General features: G+C 39.1%; 1 protein-coding gene across 5 annotated transcripts in view; it reads left to right on the plus strand.

Annotated features, from left to right (window-relative positions):
- Positions 1-27,536, plus strand: part of CHM (CHM Rab escort protein) — a 259,080-nt gene that overhangs the window by 166,074 nt on the left and 65,470 nt on the right. For all 5 annotated transcript variants that reach the window (XR_013813233.1, XM_079765428.1, XM_079765430.1 and 2 more), the window contains one exon: positions 17,119-17,196. Coding sequence is in view for 4 of the 5 variants with exons in the window: in XM_079765428.1 (XP_079621554.1) it covers positions 17,119-17,196 (78 nt within the window). In the remaining variant the exon portion in view is untranslated. The remainder of the gene's footprint in view (positions 1-17,118; positions 17,197-27,536) is intronic.

A 27,536-nucleotide genomic window follows, 5' to 3' on the forward strand; every position in this document is an offset into this window, starting at 1 on the left:
TTTTGTTGACAGTTTCTTTTGCTGTGCATTTTGATATAGTCTCATTTGATTTTTTTGTTTGTTTTTTTCTCTTATCCTAGGTGATGTATCTTTGAAAATTCTGCTACATGAGATGTCTTATATTTTGCTACCTACGCTTTCTTCTAGGACTTTTATGATTTCACAACTGACATTTACACCTTTAAACTATTTTGAGTTTATTCTTGTGTATGATGTAAGTTGATGGTCTCGTTTAATTTTTTTGCATGTACCTGTCCAGTTTTCCCAACACCATTCATTGAAGAGACTGTCTTAACTCCATTGTATGCTCTTGCCTCCTTTGCCAAATATTAATTGAGCGTAATGGCTTGGGTAGTTTTCTAGGTTCTCTGTTCTATTCCATTGATCTATATGCCTGTTCTTGTGCCAGTATCAGACTCTTTTGATTATATTGACTTTGTAGTAGGATTTGGTATCTGGTATTGTGATCCCTCCAACTTTGTATTTTTCTAAATATTGCTGTGGCTATTTGGGGTCTTTTTTGGTTCCATATATATTTTTGGAGTGTTCTACATCTTTGAAGTATGCCATTGATATTTTAATAGGGATTGCATTGAATCTATAGATTGCTTTGGGAAGTAGGGACATTTTAATGATGTTAATTCTACCAGTCCATGAACATGATATATTCCTCCACTTGTTTATATCTTCCTCTATCTCTTCTTTTCCATGCCCTTTAGTTTTCCAAGTATAAGTCTTTTATCTCCTTGGTTAAATTTATTCCTAAGTATTTTAATTTCTTTTATTGCAGTGGTAAATGGGGTTTTGTGTTTTTTTTAGTTTCTCTTTCTGAGAGTTCATTATTGGTGTACAAAAATGCCATCAATTTCTGGGTGTTAATTTTATATTCTGCTACGTTACCAAATTCATTTATTAAATCTAGTAGTTTTTTGGTGGAGTCTTTATGTTTTTCTATTTATAATATCATGACATTGGCAAATAATGACAGTTTTACTTTCTCCTTTCCAATTTGGAAAAGAAAAGGAAGAAGAGAAGAAAAAGAGTTGATGTGGCATTTGTCTCAGCAGAGTTTAGTGCCCCATTGGAGCTCCTTTTGGATACTGCTCTTCTGATGACTGAGACTGATTGTTCTGTCTGCCAATTCTGGGCTTTCCATGAAGTACTAAGGTGCTAGCCAGATGTCAATCTTAATTACTCAAAAGTGTGTTTCTGAACGGGTTTTAGGGAGAGGAGGTGCTTTTCAGATTTCAGGGAATGCAGTTGGTGTGTTTCCCTGCCCCAGAGCTATGCCTCTGCAAGTGGCCTTAAATATTACTCTGCCCTCTATGGGCAGAGATCCTTGTATGCAGTCCAGAGGATCAGATGGAAACCTGGAGTTTCTATCAGCTCTCTGGTGTGGAGCAAGTGCCAGTCGTGGAATTTGATGATCCAATTCCCAGCTTCCTCTAATCTGCTATTTATTCACTAGAGGCCCGGTGCATGAAATTCGTGCATGGGGGGGGGTGTCCCTCAGCCCAGCCTGCACCCTCTCCAATCTGGGACCCCTTGAGGGATGTCCAACCACCCGTTTAGGCCCAATTCAGGTGGGATCGGGCCAAAACGGGTGGTCGTACATCCCTCTCACAATCCAGGACTGCTGGCTCCCAACCACTCACCTGCCTCTGCCTGATTGCCCCTAACCTCTTCTGCCTGCCAGCCTGATCACCCCCTAACCACTCCCCTGCCAGCCTGATTGATGCCTAACTGCTCCCAGCTGGCCTGGTGCCCCTAACTGCCCTCCCCTGCTGGCCTGGTCACCCCTAACTGCCCTCCCTTTCCAGTGTGGTCGCCCCTAACTGTCCTCCCCTGCAGGCCTGGTCGCCCACAACTGCACTCCCCTGCTGACCCTATCGCCCCTAACTGCCCTCCCCTGTGGGCCTGGTCACCCTAAATGCCCTCCCTTGCCAGCCTGGTCGCCCCTAACTGCCCTCCTCTGCCTGCCTGGTCGCCCCCAACTGCCCTCCCCTGCAAGCATGGTGCCCCCAACTGCTCTCCTCTGCTGGCCTGGTCACCCCCAACTGCCCTCCCTTGCCAGCCTGGTCACACCTAACTGCCCTCCCCTGCAGGCCTGGGTCCCCCCAAACTGCCCTCCCGTGCTGGCTTGGTCTCCCCCAACTACGCTCATCACCCCTAACTGCCCACAACTGCCCATCCCCTGCAGGCCATCTTGTGGTGGCCATCTTGTGTCCACATGGGCAGCCATCTTTGACCACATGTGGGCGGCCATCTTATGTCTTGGAGTGACGGTCAACTTGCGTATTTCTCTTTTATTAGATAGGATTCCAATGTGTTTTTTATTTCTGCTGTGTTACTTGTCATTTCTGACTCGTCATTTCTTATAGTTTCTATCTCTTTTCTCATGCTGTTGAGCATCCTTGTAATCATTATTCTGAGCTCTATATCTGCTAATTTGCTTATCTCCATTTCATTTAACTCTTCTTCTGGAGAATTCTCTTGTTCTTTCTTTTGCGGCTTGTTAGTTTTTTTTCTCCTTTTTTTTTGGCTGCCTATTTGAGTTTACTAGTATTTCTATGTATTATGTAGATGTGCTATGATTTCCAGTTTTTTTGGAGGGTCTCTGGTGCAGGTCAGTGTCAGATGCTGTTTGTGACTGGCCCTTAGTACCCTGTTTGGAGCTATCAGTGATCCACAGCTTGTGGCTCTTGATGCTGGGGCTGGGAGCATTAGAAAGAGACCAAGATGCACATTTAGGTGTGCTTCTCTTAGCCTTAGGTCCAGAAGCAGATCAGGTGAAGACTCAAAGCAACCAGAGATCTCTTTCTGCAAGCTTATTGTTATTTTCAGTCTTGTAATGAGCCTTAGGCAGTAGACCACAGCAAGGCATAAACTCCACAAGGTGGGGCAAGAGGTTTTCTAATTGGTGGGGCAATTGCATCTCCCCCTCACCAGGCAAAAGCTGTCTTGTTAAACTTCTACCTGAGAAAGATGTCCTCTGCAATATGGGTGAATGACAGCATAGGAAACCAGGTGGTTGCCCTCCAGACTCTATTTATAGAGCCACCAAACCTGGATTCTCCTCACACAGCTGTCATCCACTCTGTCCTCCCTCTGCTGGAGCCCAAGGTCAGTAGCTGCCCACAAAATTTTGTGCATTGGCCCTTTAAGAGGGTGCCTACATTTCCAGCCCTCTCTCCCTGGCAGTCAGATACCCCACTGCCTTTCACAGCCAGATGATATGTGGGCACCTTTCTCAGTTCTGGTGCTCTGGGCTGGGGAGCCCAGCTTAGGGGTTAAACCCCAGAGTTCTTAGTAGGAACTCCCCACAGCTGAGATATCCCTCTGGAACTTCAGCTGCTGTGGGAGCCCAGCTAGCCCTTTAGCGCCTCTGCACTTCCTACCAGTCTCTATGTGGTCTCCATTTTCCATCCTTGGTCATCAGGGTTCTCTCCAGCTATTCTTCAGTTTGTTATTCAGGATAGTTTTTCTGTATTTTAGTTGTAATTCCAGTTTGGGCCTGGGAGAGTGTCAGTGTAGCTTCCATCTTGAAGTCCGACTTAATCCACCACCATCTTGAAGTCCGACAAGAGCATTTTAAAAACTCTCTTTTTTCTCCTTTTCGGGTCTCTCTGCTCTCTCTTGTCACACTGCCTGTCAAACTTGTATTGACATAGATGGACTGGAGAAGCTGCTTCTTGAAAGTAATTGTCGACTTCAGAAACGTTCAAAGATGTAGAAAATTTTTTAAGAGTTTGAGCCAAACTAACAACATATGCCTGGGAGCATGATCTCAAATTCCCCTCTAACCCTTTTTAGTATGTATCAAGTGCATTGTCTCAAATAATAGTTAATACATATTGTTCCATAATTTTATAGGTGACTGGTGAACAAAATTAGCAAAAAGGTAGAATATCTTATAGCTGGTGTCCTGGGCAAAATTTGCAGTTTTCAAGCACATGAAATTTACCTTTCATGTTCCAGTGTTCCATTTCTTGTATTATTCTAAATTTCTAAATGGAAAAAAACCTTAATTTCCTTTTTGTTCTATACCAGAAGAAATTATTACCTAACCTCATCTACCCTAATTAACCATTCCACTAAAATGATAGAATTTAGACAGACAGTAGGAATATTGTGTCATAATTAAAGAATACCAATTTTTCTACTATAAATTTATATTTTTATTTAATCTGATTATGAAATATTTTGACGATATATGAGAAACTACAGACAGTAACATAAAGACTACCATGTAGCCAATCACAGTTTTGTCAGACCTTAACATTTCATTTTTCCATATTTGCGCTCTCTCCATATATATATTTAAATTTAACTTCATTGATGAAAGTATTACAGATGTCCCCTTTTTTCCCCATTGAACCCCTACACTCTGTACCCACCACTCCCAGGCCTTCACCGCACTATTATCTGTGTCCATAGGTTCATTAGTTAATCTCTTCCCGCCCCATTCCCTCTGTAATTCATAAGTCTGTTCCAAGAAACTGAGTATTTAAAACCTTCAGTGTAACTTCACTCTCTCCCTTTCCACCGATAACTACTATACTAAATTTAGTGTTTATAATTCCCCTCAGTGTTTGTGTACTTTTACTACATATATGTATACATAAACGATATATAACATTTTGCATATACAATTTTGAAACTTTTAAATAAATTATATTACTCTAGAACAGTGATTTTTCAACATCTGTGCTGCACAAATTTTAATTTATTTTTCTTACAGTTTTTTTAATGTTTCTTTCAGAAAGTTATTTAATTTATTTATTTTAAAATTTATTGGGGTGACATTGGTCAACATGATCATATAGATTTCAGGTGTGCGTTTCTATGTTACAATATCTGTATATTGAACCATGTGCCCACCACCCAAAGTCAAATCTTCTCCTGTCACCATATATTAGGAACCCCTTCTTCCCCAACCCCCTTCCCTCTGGCAACCATCACACTGCTGTTTGTATTCATGAGTTTCAGTTTTATATCCCACATATGAGTGAAATCATATGGTTCTTAGCTTTTTCTGACTGAATTATTGCATTTAGCATAATAGTTCTCAAGGTGCATCCATGTTGTTGCAAGTGGCGCTATTTTATCCTTTCTTATGGATGAGTAGTATTCCATTGTGTGTATGTACCACATCTTCTTTATCTACTTCTCTATCGCAGGACACTTTGGTTGCTTCCATATCTTGGCCACCATGAATAATTGACTTGGCTGCAATGAACATAATGTTGCATATATCTTTACTAATACATGATTTTGAATTTTTCATGTTATATACCAAAGAGAGGGATTGCTGGGTCCTATGGTAGCTCTATTCTCAATCTTTTGAGGATTCAGATTGCTTTCCATAGTGGTTGTACCAGTCTACATTCCCACCAACAGTGAATGAGGGTTCCCTTTTTTGAATAACCTCTCTAACACTTGTTATTGCTTACCTTGTAGATAATGGTCATTCTAACAGGTGTTAGGTGGTATATCATTGTAGTTTTGATTTGCATTTCCCTAATAGCCAGTGAGGTTGAACATCTTTTCATATATCTATTGGCTGTTGGTTTGTCTTGTTGGGTGAGGTGTATTTTCAGGTGCTGCCCACTTTTTGATTGTTTGGTATTGTTTGTTGGGTGTTGATTTTTATGATTTCTTTGGAAATTAAACTTTTTGTGGGAGCTACTGTTTGCAAATATTATCTCCCATCTGGTTGGCTGCCTCTTTGTTCTGTTGTCAGTTTCTTGTGCTGTGCAGAAGCTTTTTAGTTTGATATAGTCCCATTCATTTACTTTTGCCTTTACTTCCCTTGCCTTTGGGGTCAAGTTCATAAAATGTTCTCTTTTACCAAGGTCCATAAGTTTGGTACCTATATTTTCTTCTATGTAACTTATTATTTTGGGTCTTATATGTAGGTCTTTGATCCATTTTGAACTAATTTTTGCATATGGGGACAAACTGTAATCCAGTTTCATTTGTTTACATGTGACTTTCAAATTTTTCTAGCACCATTTACTGAAGAGAATATCTTTACTCCATGGTGTGTTTCTGGCTCCTTTGTTGAAATTATCTGTCCATATACATGTGGTTTTATAGCTGGGCTTTCTATTTTGTTCCATGGATCTGTGTTTCTTGTTTCTCTGCCAGTACCATGCTGTTTGATTACCATAGTTCTGTAGTATAATTTGAAGTCAGGTAGTGTGATCCCTCCAGCTTTGTTACTTTTTCTTAGGATTGTTTTGCTATTCAGATTCTTTTGGGGTTCCATTCAAATCTGATGATTTCTTGTTCTATTTCTTTTAAAAATGAGATTAGGAATTTTTTAGGGATTGCATTAAATCTATATATTGCTTTGGGTAATATGGCCACTTTAACTATGTTGATTCTTCCAATCCATGAACACAGAATATTTTTCCATTTTGTTGTGTCTTTTTCAATCTCTTTTAATAATATTTTGTAATTTTCAGTTTATAGGTCTTTTGTGTTCTTTATTAAGTTTATTCCTATGTATTTTATTCTTTTGGTTGCAATTGCAAGAGGAATTTTGGTTTATCTGTCTAGAGCTGTCATTGGAGTATTAAGGTCCCCAACTTTGTGTTTTGCTGTTTCTTCCTTTAATTCTCTGATTAGTAGTTTTATATATTTCAGTGCTCCCTGGTTAGGTGCATATATATTAAGAATTGTTATGTTTATGTAGTGCCCCCTGTGTCATTATAATGTATCCATCTTTGCCTCATGTTATCATTGTTATCTTGAAATCTATTTTGTCAGATATAAGTATGGCTACACCTGCTATTTTGTGGATTTTATTTGCTTGGAGGGTCATTTTCTACCCTTTTACTTTGAATGTACCTTTGTCTTTGCAGCTTAGATGTGTTTCTTGTAGGTAGCATATGTTTGGGTTAGTTTTGTTGATCCACTCTTGTTACTATGTGCCTCTTTATTGGTGAATTCAGACCATTTACATTTAGGGTAATTATTAATGTATAAGAATTTCCTAAAGCTATTGTATCTTTGTTTACTGGTAGCTCTGTATCTTCATTGGTTATTTTCCTTTGTGTATCTGTATGTTGTTCTTATTTTTTGGTATTGTATACTTCTATCCTCTGTTTCCTCTTTTTTTAAAAATATATTCTATTGATTTTTTACAGAGAGGAAGGGAGAGGGATAGAGAGTTAGAAACACCGATGAGAGAGAGACATCAATCAGCTGCCTCCTGCACACCTCCTATTGGGGATGTGCCCGCAACCAAGGTACATGCCCTTGACCCAAATCGAACCTGGGACCTTTCAGTCCACAGGCCGACGCTCTATCCACTGAGCCAAACTAGTTAGGGCTGTTTCCTCTTTTTTTAAGCTATGTTTCTTGGTTTGTCAGTTTTTGTGTATGGTTACCATTAGGTTTATAAAAAATAAACTTGCATATATATACCGTAGCTTGTTTTCTTTTGAGTGCATCTGACCTTCATCCTCCTTTGTCAGTTCAGAACTTTACCCCCTCGCCTTTTATGTTTTTGTTGTCACAGATTATCCCTGTTTAGGCTCTAAGATTTTTGGTGATCTTACTCTTAGTGTTGTGACCTTATATTCTCTGTTTTGGGTAGAATAACTCCCTTGAGTATTTCCTACAATGGAGGTTTTCTGTTGAAAAAGTACCTCAGCTTTTGCATGTTTGGGGACATGTTTATTTCTCCTTCATATTTGAAGGATGATTTTGGTGATTATATTATCCATGGCTGGTAATTTCTCTCTTTCAGATGTTTGAATATTTGGTTCTACTTTCTTCTGGCTTGTAGAATTTCTGGTGAGAAGTCAGATGAAATTCTGATGGTTTTCCTTTGTAGGTCATTTCCTTCTTTTCCCAGGCTGCTTTGAGAATTTTTTCTTTGTCATTCATTTTTGACAGTTTTTATACAAAGTGCCTTAGAGAGGGCCTCTTTGGATGGAGGTAACTAGGTTTTCTGTTTGCTTCTTGGATTTGAGGGTCTAGTTCAGTGATGGGCAACCTTTTGAGCTTGGTGTGTCAAACTTCGCCAAAAAACTGAGCATAACTCGGGTAGTGTGTCACTTTGAGGAAAAAACTAACTCCAAGACTCTAGTCGCAAATGTTTCATCCTCTGGAGCAGCAAATGTTTCATCCTCGGCATGCGGCCGCCTCAGCGGCCGCGTGTCAGAAATGGCTACGCGTGTCATAGGTTCGCCATCACTGGTCTAGTTCTTTCCATAGGTTTGGGAAATTCTTAACCCTTATTTGTTTGAATAAACTCTCTGTTCCTTGCTCTCTCTCTTTGCCTATTATTCTATTACTAGAGGCCCGGTGCATGAATTCGTGCACCAGTGGGGTCCCTTGGCCTGGCCTGTGGGATCGGGCCAAAAGCAGCTCTCCTACATCTCCCTAGGGGTCCTGAATTGCGAGAGGGCTCAGGCCAAGCTGAAGGACTCCACTGGTGCATGACCAGGGCCAGGAGGGACACGGGAGGTTGGCCAGCTGGGAAGGGACCGCAGGAGGACTCCAGGGCATGTCTGGCCCATCTCACTCAGTCCCAATCGGCCAGACCCCAGCAGCAATCTAACCTACTGGTTGGAGCATCTGCACCCTGGTGGTCAGTGCACGTCATAGCAAGCAGTTGAACGGCCTTAGCATATCATTAGCATATTACACTTTGATTGGTTGAACAGCTGGCCGGACAACCAGACACTTAGCATATTAGGCTTTTATTATATGGAATTTCTTTTTCTGATGGGGTCAGATAGTTCTTGTAGAGTTCTTTCATTTTTCTTTATGTTCAGGTCTCTTTCCCTCTGTATCATTTCTAGATTCCTATCTTTGATATCACTAATTCTTTCCTCCATCTGATTGGCTGTTTTCTATGCTCAGTATTTCACTCTTAATTTTCTTAATTGCATGTTTCATTTCCAGGATTTCCATTTGGTTCTTTTTTAAAGTTTCAATCTCTTTAGTATAGTACTCATTTTGTTCATTGATTTGTTTTCTGAGTGCATTGAATTGCCTGTCTGCATTTTCTCACATCTCATTGAGTATTTTCAGAACTCAAACCTTGAAATCTCTGTTATCTATATCACATATTTCCATGTGTCCCAGACTGCTTTCTGGTGATTTTTCATTTTCTTTCTGATCATCCTCGTTATCATGGTTATTCGTGATAGTTGATGTTCTTTGCCTATGTATTTATATTCATCCATATTAATGACAGCAGCTTCCTCTGAAGAGGTCTTTCTACTATTTTCCAGTAGATGGCGCTAAATCACAAGATTTTTTTTTATTTATTTATTTAATTTTTTTTACAGCTGTGCTATCCCAGTCTTGACCTCCATGGCTTTTGTAAGACAGTACAGCTGAGCTTCTGGGGGGTTATTTTGCCCTCATTGTAATGGTGATCCCTAACCTCCATGGGGTCCCACTCCAAGCACTCCAACTGAGTATCAGTCACAGAGGGAAACAGCAGTTCTACTGCAGTAGCTCTTGGTTTACAGGTAATATGTTCCACGACCCAACTCCAGGAGCAATGGAAGGAGAGTTTTGGGAGTCCACACACCAGCAGGGCTCTTTGGTTCCATTTCTTTGTCTGAAACAACACCACCAGGCCTAACAGCAGAGTACTGCAAGGCAGAACCTCATGCTGTGTCAGGTATATGCTGGCTTAGTCACTATTCACTCTGCTCGCCCTGCTGGACTGCCCTCTGCAGTTCTCTGTTCCTCCCATTCGAATGAAACACCTGCTACCTCTGGCTTCCTCCCCTCTCCAGGCTTAGCCTTAAGCTCCTGGCTGCAGGGCTGTATCTGTGCGGTCTGCACTTTCCTCCCTTCTCATCTCCCCCTATATTCCCAGTTGCCCACCTTTAGATGTTTCAGTGTGTGGGTTTCTTAGGCATGCTTCTGTATTGAACAAGGAATTCTTTTTTGAATTCTAGCTGGTTAACTTGTTTTCATGTTTTCATTCCTCTGATGGCATTCAAGAATTTTTCAAACATGCGATAACCTATTTAATCAAGGGCACTGTCCTCTTTTCCCTTAGATTGTCAAACAAAAAAATGACAACACCCAATAGTCATCCAGTGTGAATGAATCAAAATTATACCTATTTTGGTCAGATTGGCAAAAAAATATGTTTTTTGGTGTGTCACAGGATTACAGTAATTAGTTTATGTGTGCCATGAAATGGAAAAGGTTGAAAATTGCTACCCTGGACATATTCTTCTCCAGCTTGCTTTACCATTCTTTTTTTTTTTTTTTTATGATTTTGCCATTTATTCAGGTTGATAGATTGGACTGTAATTCATTCATTTAAATTGCTTACAGCATTCCATTGTACAATGTGAGATGTTAAATCAACTGTAGTTATGGGGTGCAGTTGCAAAAAATCTTCCCTCACTTCTGACACCAACTGCAAGTATGGGGAATTCCCCAAAACCCTCTCAGGTTCAATAGTTCATTAGAAGAACTCCAAGGACTCACTAAAGGCTGTTACACTTACAGTTATGCTTTATTACAGGGAATGGGTATTGATTGAAAACAGTCAAGGCAACAAGTGCATTGATGGAGTATAGGGGTGTTCTAGAAGTGGAGATTCCAGTTTTTCTCTCCCCTTGTACTCAGGACAGTGTTACCCTTCTGGTATTGATATATAATGGTATGCACAGAGCATGGCCAACTAGCGATGTTCGCCTGAGGTTCAGTGTTCAGAGTTTTTATTTGAGTTCCATCACTCAGGCATGACTGATGGCCCATGGGGTTGATCTCAGTCTCCATCTTCACTGGAAATTGACTGATGATACCACATGACCCAAAGCCTCCAACATAAATCACACTATTAGTTTTTCTGGCATGGCGAGACCCCATCCTAAGACTGTTTAGTGTGGTCATTTTGTTAGACTGTCTGATGATCCAAGGCACTCCTTTCAGACTTGGCATTTCTAGGACTTAGAGTTGACTTTCCAGAAGCTGAGGACTAATGCAAGACCTCTTTGTGGACCAGGTTAAATTCTTTATTACACATATGAACATAGCACATTTTATTTTGCCCACTTTCCTGTTGATGGATAGTTGTTTCATGTGAGAGAAATAAATATATATATATTTAATTAACAGATGCTTATGTAATTCTTATTTTGTGCCAGGCACTGTTTATCTTGTTTATAAATATTAACTGATTTAATCCACCAAAGAATCTTCTATGAGGTAAATGCTATCATTCTCATCTTACAGATGAGAAAATAGGCTGCAGAGAGGCTAAATACCTTGTTAAAAGTTAAACAGCCAGTAGATGGAACACCTCGGAATATGAACTCAAGCAGTCAGAATCTTTCCTCATAAAAACTATACTATGCTGTCTAAAAGCAATGTAGCAACAAATATTTTTATACCATCTTCTGGTATGCTAAGTGTCCAGTCGACCAGTCGGCCATTCAATCAATGCAGAATATGCTAATGATATGCTAAGGCCACTCAACTGCTCAATATGACATGCACTGACCACCCGGGGGCAGTTGACCAGTCGCTATGACATGCACTGACCACCAGGGGGCAGACACTCTGACCGGAAGGTTAGCTTTCTGCTGGAGTCCGGCCAATCAGTACTGAGCGAGACGGCCAATTAGTACTGAGCGAGACGGGCTGGACACGCCCTGGAGCCCCCCCACAGTCCCTCCCCAGCTGGCCAACCTCCCACATCTCTCCCCGGTCCCTATTGTGCACCAGTGGGGTCCCTTTGCCTGGCCTGCAACCTCTCGCAATCTGGGACCCCTCAGGGGATGTCAGAGAGCCTGTTTTGGCCCAATTCCACAGGGGGGCACCACTCAGCCAGAAGCCAGGCTCATGGCTGGTGAGCACAGTGGCGGTGGTAGGAGCCTCTCCAGCTTCTGGGACAGTGCTAAGGATGTCCTACTGCTGCCGTCAGTCAGACATCCCCCGAGGGTTCCCGGACTGTGAGAGGGTGCAGGCTGGACTTAGGGACCCCAAAGTGCACGACTATCGTGCACCCGGCCTCTAGTATATGTATAATAGGTTTTTTAATAGTTATCCCTCTCAGTAGAATTGCTGCACTGTAGATGTGTACATCTTCAAATTTACTTGATACTGCCAAATTGTTGTTCAAACTGATATTTAAAAAAACTATTTTTAAGATATTTGCACATATCATTCCTAGTCTGTGGCTTTTCTTTTCACTTTCTTTGTTGTCCAGATGTTTATAACTTTATAGTATTCCATTTTCTCAAAAATTTTCCCTAAAAAGTACCCTTTTATTTATTTATTTATTTATTTATTTACTTATTTACTTATTTACTTATTTACTTATTTATTTATTTTACCATTTGACATTTTATTTTATTCTTTTCCTTTTTAAAATCTTTATTGTTGATAGTATTACATGTCCCTTTCTTCCCCCATTAACCCCTTGTGGCCTTCACCCACCCCCACCCCAGTTCTTCACTACACTATTGTCTGTGTCCATGGGTTATGCATATATGCATACAAGTTCTTTGGTTGATCTCTTCCCACTCATCCACCCACCCCTGCCTTCCCTCTGAGATTCGACAGTCTGTTCCTTGCTTGTATGTCTTTGTATCTCTTTTATTCATCAGTTTATTTTGTTCATTAGATTTCCACATATGAGTGAGATCATGTGATACTTGTCTTTCTCTCACTGGCTTATTACTCCTAGCATAACACTCTCCAGGTCCCTCCATGCTGTCACAAAGGGTAAGAGATCCTTCTTTTTTACTGCTGCATAGCATTCCATGGTATAAATGAGTGTTTTTATTATAGTTGATTTCTAATTTCATTCCATTGTGATCTGAGAAGATACGTCATATGATTTTAATCTTCTTGAACGTGTAAAGACTTGTGTTGTGTTCTAACATGTGTTCTATCTTTGAGAATGACTCATGTGAACTTGAGAAGAATGTATATTCTGCAGTTTTGAGCTGAAATGTTCTATAAATGTCAATTAAATCCATCTGATTCAGTGTGTCATTTAGAGTCACTGTTTCCTTGTTGATTTTTTTATCTGGAAGAGCTATCCAATGAAGTCATTGGGGTGTTAAAGTTCCATACTATGACTGTACTGCTGTCGATCTCTCCCTTAAAGTCCTCCAGAAGTTTTTTTTTGTTTGTTTGTTTTTAATGTATTTAGGTGCTCCTATATTTGGTGCATATATGTTTACCAGGGTTTTATCCTCTTGTTGGATTTATCCCTTTAGTATTATGTAGTGACCTTTATTGTCTCTTGTGATGGTCTTCATTTTGAAGTCTATTTTGTCAGATATGAATATTGCTATGCCAGCTTTTTGTTTGTTTCCATTTGCATGGAATTTTTTCCCCCATCCCTTCACTCTCATTCTGTGTGAGTCTTTTGTTCTGAGGTGGGTCTCTTTAGACAGCATATATTTGGGTCATGTTTTCATATTCATTCAGCCACTCCACATCTTTTGGTTGGAGCATTTCATCTATTTACATTTAAGATTATTATTGATAGGTGCTTATTTATTGCTATTTTAATTCTTTATGCCTATGTTTCTCTCTCTGTATATATATATATATATATATATATATATATATATATATATATATATATATTTCTTCTTCTGATAGCACTAACTTTAGCATTTCTTGCAGTGCTGGTTTGGTGGTGATTAATTCCTTTAGCCTTTTTTTAATTGTTGTTGTTCTGGGACACTCTTTATTTCACCATCTACTTTGAATGATGGCTTTCCTGAATATAGTAGTAATCTTGGTTTCAGATCCTTGCTTTTCATTACTTTGAATACTCCATGCCATTCCCTTCTGGCCTGTTGAGTTCCTGATGAGAAATCAGCTGACAGCCTTATGGGAGCTCCTTTCCAGGTAACAGGTTTCTTTTCTCTTGTTTCCTTTAAGATTCTCTCTTTGTCTTTAATTTTTGACATTTTAATTATGATGTGTCTGGGCATGGGCCTGTTTGGGTTCTTCTTGCTTGGGACTCTCTGTGCCTCCTGAACTTGTGTGACTTTTTTTTTCACCAGGTCAGGGAAGTTTTCTGGCATTATTTTTTTTCAAACATGTTCTCTATCCCTTGCTCATTTTCTTACCCTTATGGCACCTATTATGAGAATATTGTTACATTGCATGTTATCCCACAGTTCCCTTAAGCTGTCTTCCTACTTTTTAATTGTTTTTCTTTTTAGTTCTCTCATTGAGTGAGTTTTTTTCATACCCTGTCTTCTAATTCACTGATCTGAGCCTCATTTTCCCCTAATCTGCTCTGTATTCCTTCCACTGTGTTCTTTATTAGTGCTATATAATTCTTCATAGTTACTATATCTTTTCTCATGCTGTTGGTCATCCTTGCCATCATTATTCTGAACTCTATGTTTGATAAATTTCTTATCTCTATATCATTTAGCTCTTCTGGAGAATTCTCTTGTTCTTTCATTTAGAGCTTGTTTTTTTGTCTTCCTATTTTGGCTGCCTGTTTGGGTTTTTGTCTATGTATTAGGTAAATCTACTACGACTCCCAATCTCTAGTCCAGGACAACATCAGATGCTGTTTATGACTGGCCCCGAGTACCCTGTTTGAAGGTATCAGCAATCCACATCTTGTAGCTCCTTCTACTGGGGCTGAGTGCCTTTGGAAAGAACCAAGATGTTCACCAAGGTCTTCTTTTCGGAGCCCCAGCCCCGAATTAGATCAGCCAGAGACTCATAGCCTCCAGAGACCCATCTGTACCTTCAGTCTGATTGTTATTCAGTCTTGAATAGCCTCTGGCTATGGACCATAGGCTAGGAGCAGAAGTTTTTCCAACAGGATGGAGCAATAACTTCTCCCTGAGGCTGATTGTTATCCTCAGTCTTTTAAAGGAAATGCCAGGCAAAAGCCACCTGGATAGTAAAGGTCCGTTGGAGAAAGATGTTTTTCTAACATATGAGGGAATGACTCAGGACAGGAAACCGGGGTGTCTGCCTTCCAAGTTCTAACCCTAGCACCCCCAACCCTGGCTTCTGCTCACACTGCTCCAGTCCACTCTGCCCTTCCTTTGCCCTCCCTTTACCCTCCTTTTGAAAAGCCCAAGGTGAGTAGCTGCACATGAAATTTTGTGCATTGGCCTTTAAGAGACTGCCTGCATTTCGAGTCATCTCTCCCTGGCACACAGCACCCCTGTTGCTTTTCACAGCCAGATGTTCTGAGGGCAACTCTCTCAGTCCTGGTGCTCTGGGCTTGGAGCCCAGCTTGGGGTTGAGAACCAAGAGTTCTTAGTGGTAACCCCCCACAGCTGAGATAGCCCTCTGGAACTTCAGCTGCTGCCTGTGGGAACCAGGCCAGCCCTTGTGCACCTCTGCACTTCCTACCAGTATCTATGTGGTCTCCACTTTCCGTCATTGGTTATAGTGGTTCTGTCCAGCTAGTATTCAATTGATTATTCAGGATAGTTTTTCTGTATTTTAGTTGTAATTCTAGTTTGGGCCTAGGAGCATGTCACTGTAGCTTTCACTTACTCTGCCACCATTGTGGAATCTGGGCCATTTTTCTTCCTTTTTTTAATGATTTTTATTTTTGTATCTTTTTAAAGAAATATTTCCCTTGAGCCCCAAAATATATCCACCTATATTTTTTCTAGAAGTTTCCCCTTTTATATGTATGCCTTTCATATACCTGGATTTGATTCTGAACATGGTGTAAAGCAGGGATATAATTATATTGTCTCAAAACCAGTTTTCCAGTGGTCCATTCTTTCTCCACTGTTCTGCAATTGCACTGCTGTCATGAGCTTCTCTGACTTTGATCACCCTGCTTCCTTTTTTAGTACCTTTGTAATGGCATTGTTTCCACTGGGATAATCAGGTTAATTTCCCTTTCTCAAGAAAATTAATTTTCTACATTGCATCTACTGGGATAATGAGGTTAATTTCCTTTTCTCAAGATACTTAATTTGGTTTCTCTTGCTTTGTAAAGGAACATATCCACAGGTTTTAGAGATTAGAATGTGAACATCATTTGTGATGGCATTATTCAGCCTACCACAACCTTCTTTCCATTATTATTATGTTTTTAACTCATCCCTTTTAAAGATACTCATAGTCTCTGTCTGATAGTTCTACTATCTGAATACAGTTGTTGAGAGTCTAATCCTCCTGTTTTTCATGTCTGTTAATTCTCACTCAGGATAAGATATGTTTCTTCATCTGTTGTATAATTTTAGATTATAAACTCATCATAAGGGGACTCAATTTGTGGCAATCTCACTTGGCTGGGGTTGAGGTAATATTGCTTCCACCAAGACTCCAGGGGTACTACTGACCCAGAGCCACTTTTCATGCTATTTTATTTGTCAAGGTTTCATGGGTAATGTAGTAATGTAATTTCACACTCTCAACCTGTGTGACGGCAGACTACTGGTTATACATATAGAGGTATAATCTTCCTCCACCCATGGCTTTAGAGGAAACATTTTTTTGTTTTGTTTTCTCCCTCTTGTAGTAAGTAATTTTTCCCTAGATCACTCTTTTACTGAGGTGTAGTCCTTTAAGGATCCAGACATTATGAGAGAATATCTACTTTTCCATTTACCTGCCTTGTTTGAAACCCAAGACCTCTCCTTTCCCTTGGTGGGCATTAAAACACAAACCCTTATATTCATGAGATAGGTAACTCCTTAGAGTTTCTCCAGCATTAACTCATGTGCTTACTGCTCTAATTTCAGTTCTCAGTCTTCCCTGCTTATTTCCTCCTTAAGACTTCTCTGTCATCACTTCTGTTGCAGGGGGGATCTCATACATCACCTCTTGAGACTATTTGTAGCCTGTGTTTCTTAGGTAATTGGTAGCTAGTTGTGGGGCAGGGAAGGGGTAGGGTAATAGCTGAGCTTTCTTAGGGATACTTTTGGTTTGGTCACAATTCTAGGTTTCCACAATGTATTATTAGAAGTAGGACTTCGGTTGTGTCAGAATATTACTAATCTTACTTCTGAGATATTCTTAATACCATGATAAAGAAAATAACAAATTATCAAGGTCCTTTTTCTGTAAGACCAATTATTAAATGTAAGATACTTAAAAAATAATGCTACTTTAATTTTTAACTCAAGAATCCTAATTCTTATTTTCCTATTCTCTTCCTAGGATGTGTGCTGTATTTGGTGGAATATATTGTCTTCGCCATTCAGTGCAGTGCCTTGTTGTGGACAAAGAATCCAGAAAGTAAGAATGATATAAGTTACCTTCCTATATTTACACCCCAAGCACAGGTGAAAAATGCTAAAGTCAATTTTTAAAAAATGATTCTTCAAAGATCCTCCTTGGTGTTAATAACATATCAACCTTGATTAAAAGTAATTTGTGTTTAGATCCTCCAGAACAAGTAAAGTGAGTTCAGAATATAGAAACTAAATTAATTTCCTTGCAATATGACTATAGCTCCTGATCATCCAAGCTTGGAAGACAAATCATTTCAGCTGCCGGGGGTGGGTGATGAGTGATTTTAGTTTTCCTTGTGGCCTTACCTCCTCTAATTGATTTTCATCAGATGACAACAAAGCCCTCTGTTATTGCATTTTTAAAAATGAAGCTCACCTAAAGACTCATCAGATTAATCTCTGATGATAATGCATGTCACTCTAAAAGAAAAAAACTTTAATGAGTTTTTAGGTAGATTGTTGTCATAAACTATGCTGCCCTGTTATCTGAGGATAAAATCTTTTACAACCACATCAGGCCTGCAGGCTGGTTTAGGATTGAAATAAGAATATACCTGCTTTTTTATATATAAAGTGGAGGATCATTTATCTGTGCATTTTTATATTTAAATAACATTTTTTTCTGGGATTTATTATTTAGATACTAAGATATACTCTTGTCTGAATTACACTAAGTAAATAGTCTTCGATTATTATCTTTTACCTTAAAACTTACATGAGTCAATTGGATCAAATTTTAGGATCTGTTTAAATTTTCCTTTTTGTTATGTGTTCTTAAGAATCTACTGACATGTATCTTTTATATAACTGTTTTTATGGGTATATAAATAAATTGTTCTTCATTCCCATTTTGGATGCCTTTTATTTTTTCTCTTGCCTGATTGCTCTGGCTAGGACATCCAGTGCCATGTTGAATAACAATGGTGAGAATGGACATCCCTGTCTTGTTCCTGATCTTAGAGGAAAAGCTTTCAGTTTTTCACCATTGAGTATGGTATTAGCTGAGGATTTGTCATATACTGCCTTTATTATGTTGAGGTACTTTCCTTCTGTACCCATTTTATTGAGTGTTTTAATCATACTAGTAAATGGATGTTGTATCTTATCAAATTCTTTTTCTGCATCTATTGATATGGTCATATGATTTTTATCCTTTGTTTTGTTAATGTGTATTGCATTGATCGATTTGCGTGTACCATCCTTGTGCCTCTGCAGTGAACCCTACTTGATCATGATATATTATTTTTCAAAGTGTTGTTGTATTCAATTTAATAATATTTTGTTTAGGGTTTTTGCATCTGTATTCATTAGAGATATTGGTCTGCATTGTGTGTGTGTGTGTGTGTGTGTGTGTGTGTGTGTGTGTGTGTGTGTTATCCTTGCTGGGTTTTGGTATCAGGATTATGCTGGTCTCATAAAATGTTAGGAAGTACTGCCTCTTCTTCAATATTTTGGAAGAGTTTGAACGAAGAATAGGTATCAAATCTTTGACTGTTTGGTAGAATTCACTAGGGAAGCCCCCTGGTCCTTAAATTTTATTTAAAACTAGAGGCCCAGTGCATGATTGAATCATGCACGTGTAAGGTCTCCCCTACATGCTTTCGCTTTCTATCGCGGGGGAGCTGGGTGCCTGTCCGCTGGTGCACCAGCCCTTTCAGAAGCCTTTGGCGCAGCGGAGGCTTCTGAAAGGCCTGGTGCCGGAGCGGACAGGCACCCAGCTCCCCACTTTTGATGGTCCACGACGGGACGTGAGCTCGCTGCCCTAGAGGCCCCTTCTGTTCTGCAGCACAGCCATGGCCCAGACGCTGAGCTCGCGCCGCCACTGGCGATGCGAGCTCAGCGTCCTGCCGGCCCAATCGGCTACCCCGGCCACCCCGAGTCCCGCCCCCTGCGCCTCCCTCTGGCCTAATCGTGGGTGTAGCGGAGTGATGGTAATTTACATATTACCATTTTATTAGGTAGGATTTTATTTTTTGGGAAGTTTTTGATGATTGTTTTAATTTCTTCACTATTGATCTGTCTATGTAGGTTTTCCAGGTCTTCATGATTCAGTCTAAGAGGGTTATATATTTCTAGTAACTCATCCATTTCTTCTAGGTTATTGAATTTGATTGTATATAGTCCTTCATAGTATTCTTGTATGATCCGTTGTATTTTGGTGATGTCTACAGTAACTTTTCTTTAATGTCTGGTTTTGTTTATTAGGTGTCTTTTCTCATTTTTCCTTAGTGAGTCTTGCCGTGCTTTGTAAATTTTGTTAATCTTTTCAAAGAATATATTTATTGCCATTTTATTGTTCATATTTTTATATTTAGTTTCTTCTTCTTTTTAAAGAAGACCCTTTAACATTGGTGGTGATGAACTCTACCTTTTTCTGTCTGCTAAGCTCTTTAAATATCATTCACTTCTAAATGATAGCTTTGCTAGGTAGAGTAATCTTGGCTATAGGTCCTTGCTTTTCCTCACTTTGAATATTTCTTGTCAATCCCTCTTGGCCTTCAAAGCTTCTTTTTAGAAATAAACTCAACATTCTTACGGGACCTCCCTTGTACATAACTAACTGCTTTTCTCTTGCTGCTTTTAAGACTGTCTCTTTGTCTTTAACCTTTGGCATTTTAATTATGATGTGTCTTGGTGTGGGCATCTTTGGGTTCCTCTTGTTTAGGACTCTCTGTGCTTCCTGTACTTGTATGTCTTTTTCCTTCACCAGGTTAGGGAAGTTTACTGTCATTATTTTTTCAAATAAGTTTTAAATTTCTTTCTCTTCTTCTTCTGGCACCACCATTATGCAAATGTTTTGGTATGCTTGTAGTTGTTTCAGAGGCTCCTTACACTATTTTCATTTTTTTGGAATATTTTCTCTTTTTTGAAGTTCTGATTGGGTGTTTTTTTTTTCTTCCTTACATTCCAAATAGCCGATTTGATTCTCAGCTTCATCTACTCTCCCTGTCAATTACTCTTCATTTCATCTAGTATATCCTTCAGTTCTGACTAGTCCTTTTTTTAATGCTGTTGAGATTCTAAGTTCATTGAGCATCCTTATAACCAGTGTTTTGAACTCTGCCTTTAGTAGATTGCTTGTCTCCATTATTTTTAGTGCTTTTTCTGGAGTTTTGTTCTTTTCTTTCATTTGTGATGTGATTCTTTGTCTCCTCATTTTGTCAGCCTCCTGTGTTTGTTTCTATGTATTAGGTAGAGCTGCTACATCTCCCAGGCTTGGTATAGTGGACTAAGGTAGTTGGTGTTCTGTAGTGTCCAGTGGCACAGCCTCCCTGATCTCCTAAGCTGGGCACTCAAAGTGCACCCCCCCCAGGTGGGCTTACACTCTCCTCTTATTGAGCCTTGATTGCTATTGGCACATCAATGGGAGGGATTTATCCGAAGCTGATCAGCTGCAAGGACTGACTGCGACCACCAAACTCCTACTATTGTGGAGGATTAGCTTTGCAGGGACCCACCCCACAGAGCAGGACTGATTTAGCAGGGTTCTGGTACCCACTGAGTCCACCCCTTGAGTGTGTCACTTGTGGAGGTAGTTGGATGGTGCTTTGATGTGGTCTGAAGCTGTCCACTGGGTGTACTGTCTCTGGGGACTCCTAGAAGGTGCACGCCAAGGTCACCCACTGCCTGTGTTCTGCCCAAGGCTCCCCAGCATGAGCTACAAAGTGATCTGTAGGTGGCCGCTACTTTTGCTGGGCTTGAAGGTGCCCAGGAGTGGCCACTAAGCAAGAGGCACAGATTGTGCTGAGGCCAAATGCTGCTTGTTTGAGAGATTTTAGGAAAATATGAAACATGAGCCATGATAGGTCATTCCTATGAAAAATCCACTAGAGATACCTTGCATAGGCCTAAATATTGGTTGGAGCAAGCCTCAGGGATTACCAGGACAGGGCAAAAGTGTGAGCCAAGTTGATGGAGTCTCAGATATGGCTCCTGCCTGTGGGCTCTGTGGTGGAAGGGCTCATCAAAGGAACAGTGGCCTCTGCTAGTACTTTTTTCTGGGCGAAAGCTACCCCTCCAGCCCTCGCCTTGATACCAGACAATTCAGTTCCTCCCCATATGTCTCTTATGCCTTTTAAGCTGCTTCCCCAATGCTGCAGCTCTGAGGGAGTGAGACCAGAGTAAGTCTGTGTGCGGGCCACTTAATAGGTACTGCCTAAGACTCCAGCAGCCTCAATCACTGCTGCATTTTTGTTGTTGTTTTAATAAATTTTTTTAATTAAAAAATATATATTCTTATAGATTTCAGAGAGGAAGGGAGAGATAGAAACATCATTGATGAGTGAGAGTCATTGATCGGCTACCTCCTGCACACCCCCTACTGGGGATCAAGCCTGCAACCCTGGCATGTGCCCTTGACTGGAATCGAACCTGGGACCCTTCAGTCCACAAGCTGACGCTCTATCCACTGAGCCAAACCAGCTAGGGCTTTACAGTCAGAAGTTACGGGCACTTCTCTTCTTGGCACTGGAGCCCTGGGCTGTGGGGCTAGGACCCTGCTCCTCAGGGGGAACCTCTGCAGCCCAGATATCCCTCCTGATTTTTATTTGCCACATGTGGGTATGGGACCAGCCTGTTACCTATCTCTGCCACTTCTACTAGTCTTGGTGTGCTGCCTTCTTTAATTCCCTAGTTTTAGCACTTCCATTCAGCCAAATTTCAGATGGTACTTAATGGTGGTTGTTTTGTCATTTATTTGTAATTTTGATGTGTTTGTGGAAGGAGGCAAGTTCCACATTTACCTATGGTGCCCTCTTGTTTCTTGAGATAGGACTGTAATGATATAAATCTCTGATGCTTTTGCTGCATCCCAAAAGTTTTGATATGTCACATTCTCATTCTTAATTGGTCTCTATATATGTTTTGATCTCATCTTTTCTATTTTGACCCTATTTCTATTTCTATTCTTTAAGGTCAGCTAGAAGGCAACAAGATAGCTGGAAAAAGAACATATAGTTGTAAAGTACACAATTATCAAAAAATATTAAATTTAGTCATTTTTCTAGTAGTATCTATTTACTCTCCATATATTTGTGGGGTTTTTTTTGTTTTGTTTTGTTTTGTTTTGTTTTTACTTTTTGCAGTTGATTTCTAATTCCAAAGCATTGTAGTCAGAGAATACACTTGGTGTGATTTTAATTTTTATAAATTTGTTGAGGCTTGTTTTGTGATCTAACATATGATCTATGCTTAATAATGTTCTATGTGCACTGAAGAAAAGTGTATAATCTGATGTTCTGGATGAAAGGCTCTGTAAATGTCAATTATGTCCACTTGGTCTAATGTGTCATTTAAGGCCAATATTTTATGGATCTTTACATAGAAAACTCTAAAGACCCCACTAAAAAAACTATTAGAAACAAATACAGTAAAGTTTCCGGATACAAAATCAATGTACAAAAATTCAATGCATTCCTATACTAGTATACTAATGATGAAATTTCAGAAAAAGAATTAAATAACAATTGCTTTTGCAATCCCAACAAAGGATGTGATGGACTTGTATACTGAAAACTACAAAGGATTATTAAAAGAGACTGAAAAAGACACAATGAAATGGAAACATATTCCATGTTCATGGATTGAAAGGATCAACATAGTTAAACTGTCTATATTACCCAAAGCAATATATATACTTAACGCAATCCACATCAAAATTCCAATGACATTTTTTAATGACATAATACAAAATATTATTAGATTTGTATGAAACTACAAAAGACCCAAAATAGGCAAAGCAATGCTGAGAAAACAGAAAAAAGGCAGAGATATCACACTCTCTGACTTCAAATTATACAACTAAGTGACAATAATCTAAATAGCATGGTATTGGAAGAAAAACAGACACACAGACCAATGGAACAAAAATGAGAGCCCCAAAATAAATCCACTTGTATATGGGCAAGTAATGTTTTACAAAGGTGCCAAAACCACATAATGGAGAAAAGAAAGCCTCTTCAATAAATAGTGCTGGGAAAATTGGAAAGGCATATGCAAAAGAATGAAACTAGACTGTTGTTTGTTCCCATATACAAAAATTAACTCAAAGTGGATCAAACACCTAAATATAAGATCTGAAACATAAGTTACATAGAAGAAAACATAGGTACTTAACTTATGGACCTTGATCTTAGAGAATATTTTATCAATATGACCTAATGGCAAGGGAAATAAAGGCAAAAATAAGTGAGTGGACTATATCATTCTAAAAATCTTCTGCACAGCAAATGAAACAGACAAAACAAAAAGGCAACTGGTCAAATGGGAGAAGATATTTGCAAACAATCCTTATAACAGGCTAAGTGACCATCGCATCCGAAACAACCGAACGGACGACCAAACAGGCTGTTTGGGGCAACCAGGCCGGCAGGGTGGTTAGTGAAGGGCGACCAAATGACCGAGCAGCAGGCTGTGTGGGGTGACCAGGACGGCTGGGGGGTTAGTGAGGGGCGACCAAACAACTGAGCAGCAGGCTGCGTGGGGCGACCAGGCCAGCGGGGGAGGGAGGGCAGTTGGGAATAACTACGCCTGCAGGGGGGGGGGGGGGCAGTTAGGTGCGATCAGGCAGGCAGGCAGGTGAGCAGTTAGGAGCCAGGTCCTGGATTGTGAGAGGGATGTCCGACTGCTGGTTTAGGCCTTATCCCGGGGATTGGGCATAAACCAGCAGTCGGTCATCCCCTGAGGGGTCCCGGATTGGAGAGGGTGCAGGCTGGGGTACCCTCAGCCCAGCCTGCACCCTCTCCAATGCATGAATTTCATGCACTGGGCCTCTAGTCCAAAATATAAAAAGGTCCTCATACAACTCAGCACCAAATAAACGATCCAATTCAAAATGGGCAGAGAACCTAAACAGAAACCTCTCCCAAGAAGGCATCCAAATGACCAACAGATATATGAAAAGATGTTCAACTTCATAGCTATTAGAAAAATGCATATCAAAACTACAATGAGATACTGCCTCACATGTGTTAGAATGGCTATTATCAACAAGGCAAGTAATAAGTTTGGAGAGGTTGTATAGGAAAAAGAACCCTCATTCATTGTTGGTGGGAATGTAAACTGGTACAGCCACTATGGAAAACAGTCTGGTGGCTCCTCAAAAATTAATAATAGATTTATCATATGACCGAGCAACCCCCCTTCTGCATATCTACTTGAAAACATTTATTTGCAAAGACATATGCATCCCTATGTTCATTGCAGCATTATTCATGGTAGCCATGGTATGGAAACAACAAAAGTTCTTGCTTCCATAGTATACTTCAATAGATGATAGGATAAAGAAGATGTGGTACATGTATACAATGGAATACTACTCAGTCATAAGAAAAGATGAAATTCTGTCATTTGTGACAACATGGATGGACCTTGAGAATATAATGCTAAGTGAAATAGGTCTGTCAGAAAAAGTTAAGAACCACATGATTTCACTGATATGTGGGATACAAAACTGAAAGTTACAAATAAACAAACATGAAAAACAAACAAAAACTCATGGACACAGACAACAGCATGGTGGCTACCAGAGGGAATAGGGGTAAGGGATAGTAAAGGGTAAATGATGTCAAATATATGGTAACAGAAGATGATTTGACTTTAGATCGTGGACACACAATGCAATATGAAGTCATTTATGATAGAATTGTACACTTGAAACCTATATCATCTTATTAACCAATGTTACACCAATAAATCTTATAAACAGAAAGAAAAAAAGTAATTGTTCATCCAGAAAATACCTTAATATCTTGAACAAACATGTTAAGTTTTAAACTGATTTTTTTTTCATGTTACAATAATTGTCTGTAGTCTAAATAGCATAAAATGTTTATCTTCGTATAGACTAGCTGGAGTGCAATAACTAGTATTTTAAGATATGGTGGAGAAAAAAGTCAACTCTAACTCTAGAACATGTAAATTTTAGATAGTGAATTTGCTTTAGAAAAATAATTCTCCAGTGTAACATAAAATAGACACATGATCTAAAGGGTTTTAAAATACTTTTAGCACTTTAACAGAAAGGTACTACATAAATTAAACATGAAAAAATATCTCCCTTGAGGCCTAGGATATTTATATATTGGCTCACGAAGAGCTCTGTGGAGATTCATGAAGGAATAGTTGTCTTTATAGCTTTTAGAGGTCATTTTTTCCTTATGTTTTCATTTTGAAGCATGAGTATGTGCCCAACGACGGAAAAGCAGATAATGAATTGCTTGTTTGGTGTTTATTTACTTAGATCCTTGTACCTTATTTTGGGCACTATTCCAGTCCCACATGTTACTCTTAGTGACATGAATTTGAATGAATCTTGTTTGTCATAAAAAAATGGATATGTTAGTACAGTAATAGCATTTGTTGAACAAAGGCTACATTTACCTCAATTTTTACTTTGTTTTTACTATAAGCTGTGAACGTTATAACTCTACTTTGTGCTCTGCTACAGATTTTAGTTGCAACAGATAGATGGGAGCTGAGGGTTTAAAAACCAAAATTGGGTAGTTTTCAAATTTTAATGTGCTTTAGGATCACCAGATAAACTTGTAAAAAACACCATGTGTATTTTTGAACCTCACCCTTGGGGAGTGAAATTGAATAACGTGCTTAGAGTACATCAGGGCATTTGCAGTTTTAAAGTACAGGCCAAGTTAATCTAATGTAGGTGCTCTTTAGATGACACTGAGAAACACTGATCTGTAAAGTAGAGTTCGGGATCAAGCCTATGGTACTGTGTTTCATGATGGATTGGGGTCTCTGGGTCTTAATTCATTCTAAGCCTACATCAAGGTGAACCTTCCAGATCTACTGGCATTAAGTCTGAATTTTAAATAGCAGACAGACTGCTAGTGATTTAACATTTCTTTTATAACTTCATAGAAAGACCTCGAACATAACAACTGTCTAACAGCTCTTAAGGCATGTATGGTCAGGTAGCCCTTGAATGAAAGAAGACCTGAAAACTTATTACTGTCATGAATGACAGTGGACAAGTCACTCTGGGCCAGTATTTTATCTGTAAGATGAGTTAGGTGAACTTCCCAAGTCTCCTCCCAGATATGACATGCTTTCATTGAGTTAACTGAAAGTACCTAAAGTACTTAGTTTTTCCTCAACATTTAGAAATAAATTATCTTAAAGTGTTTTATATGCCCAAATGTAGGCCTTACTTACATATTGGGCAATATTCAGTCCCAATGAGAAAATTTTTAAAAATTAACAACTTGTATGTGTCTACTTTTATGGGTGTAAATGAAATAACAAAATGTCTACTTATGCTATTTATTAAATCATTTTATTAGAACTCCAGTTTTCTAATGAATATATTTTTCTTATTCATATTGGTTGTTTAAGATACAGACATTTGGATTCTAGATATGATTTTCTTATTGGAAAATTTATTCCAATCCATGACATTTATTTCTTTAATAGTAGATAAGTTTTAAAAATTTTACCTGCATTCATAATGTTCATGATATCTACAATATTCTCACTATACTGAATTGTTTAAGTGATCTTCATAAGTTTTATTTGAGAGACAATCAATACTTGAAAAATGTAAATTCATACCATCACTAATAATTACCAAATTTATCTAAAGCTAGTATTGATTGAAGTTAACTCAGGCTAATGTATCTTTCCCAAACACTACTTTGTTATTACAAATCAAATATTTGAGAGAACTACCAGTAATAAGAGGTATTTTGTAAGGACTTAATATAAAATTAGGGATAATTTATTGAGGGAAAAACCTTGAAAACATATTTGGGCATATGTAGCATATACTTCTTTTTAAGGAATCAGGTTGCCTCAAATGATTGCTTATTCTAGGTGTAATTAGATTATTAGTCAAGGAATCTGCGAAGATTTATATTTATCTCCTTATGGTCTTAGATTATCTTTCTTTCCCTATTTTTCTATGTGGAGCACTTGACATCTCTCCCCTTTGGTGTAGTTAAGAGCTACTCATGCCTCAGGTCTAAGTTCTAAGTTTATTTCCTGCTCCCATGGATTAGATCAGTACCCTCTGTCAGCCCCTGAGTCAGGTCCTCTTGTATGATTATTTTTAAGTCTCCTGTAAGAAAAGGGAGGATCTCACAACTATATTTCCAGAACCAGAGCAGGTTCCTATCACCCACTATACTCACTATGTGTGAAATGAATGAGTGAATGAATGAATGAATGAATGGTAAAAACTGATAGTGTTTTTGTGCTTCTCTTTTACCCTCCATTGAGGAAAGCAAATGGAAACATAAATGATCATAGCATTGAGTTTAATTTGGTGATTATACATCAAAGTATTGTGTAAACTTTGAGAGAAGAAATACAGAATATGTAACCAAATGA

The sequence above is a fragment of the Cnephaeus nilssonii genome (assembly GCF_951640355.1).
Source record: "Cnephaeus nilssonii genome assembly, chromosome: X".
NCBI lineage: Eukaryota > Metazoa > Chordata > Mammalia > Chiroptera > Vespertilionidae > Cnephaeus > Cnephaeus nilssonii.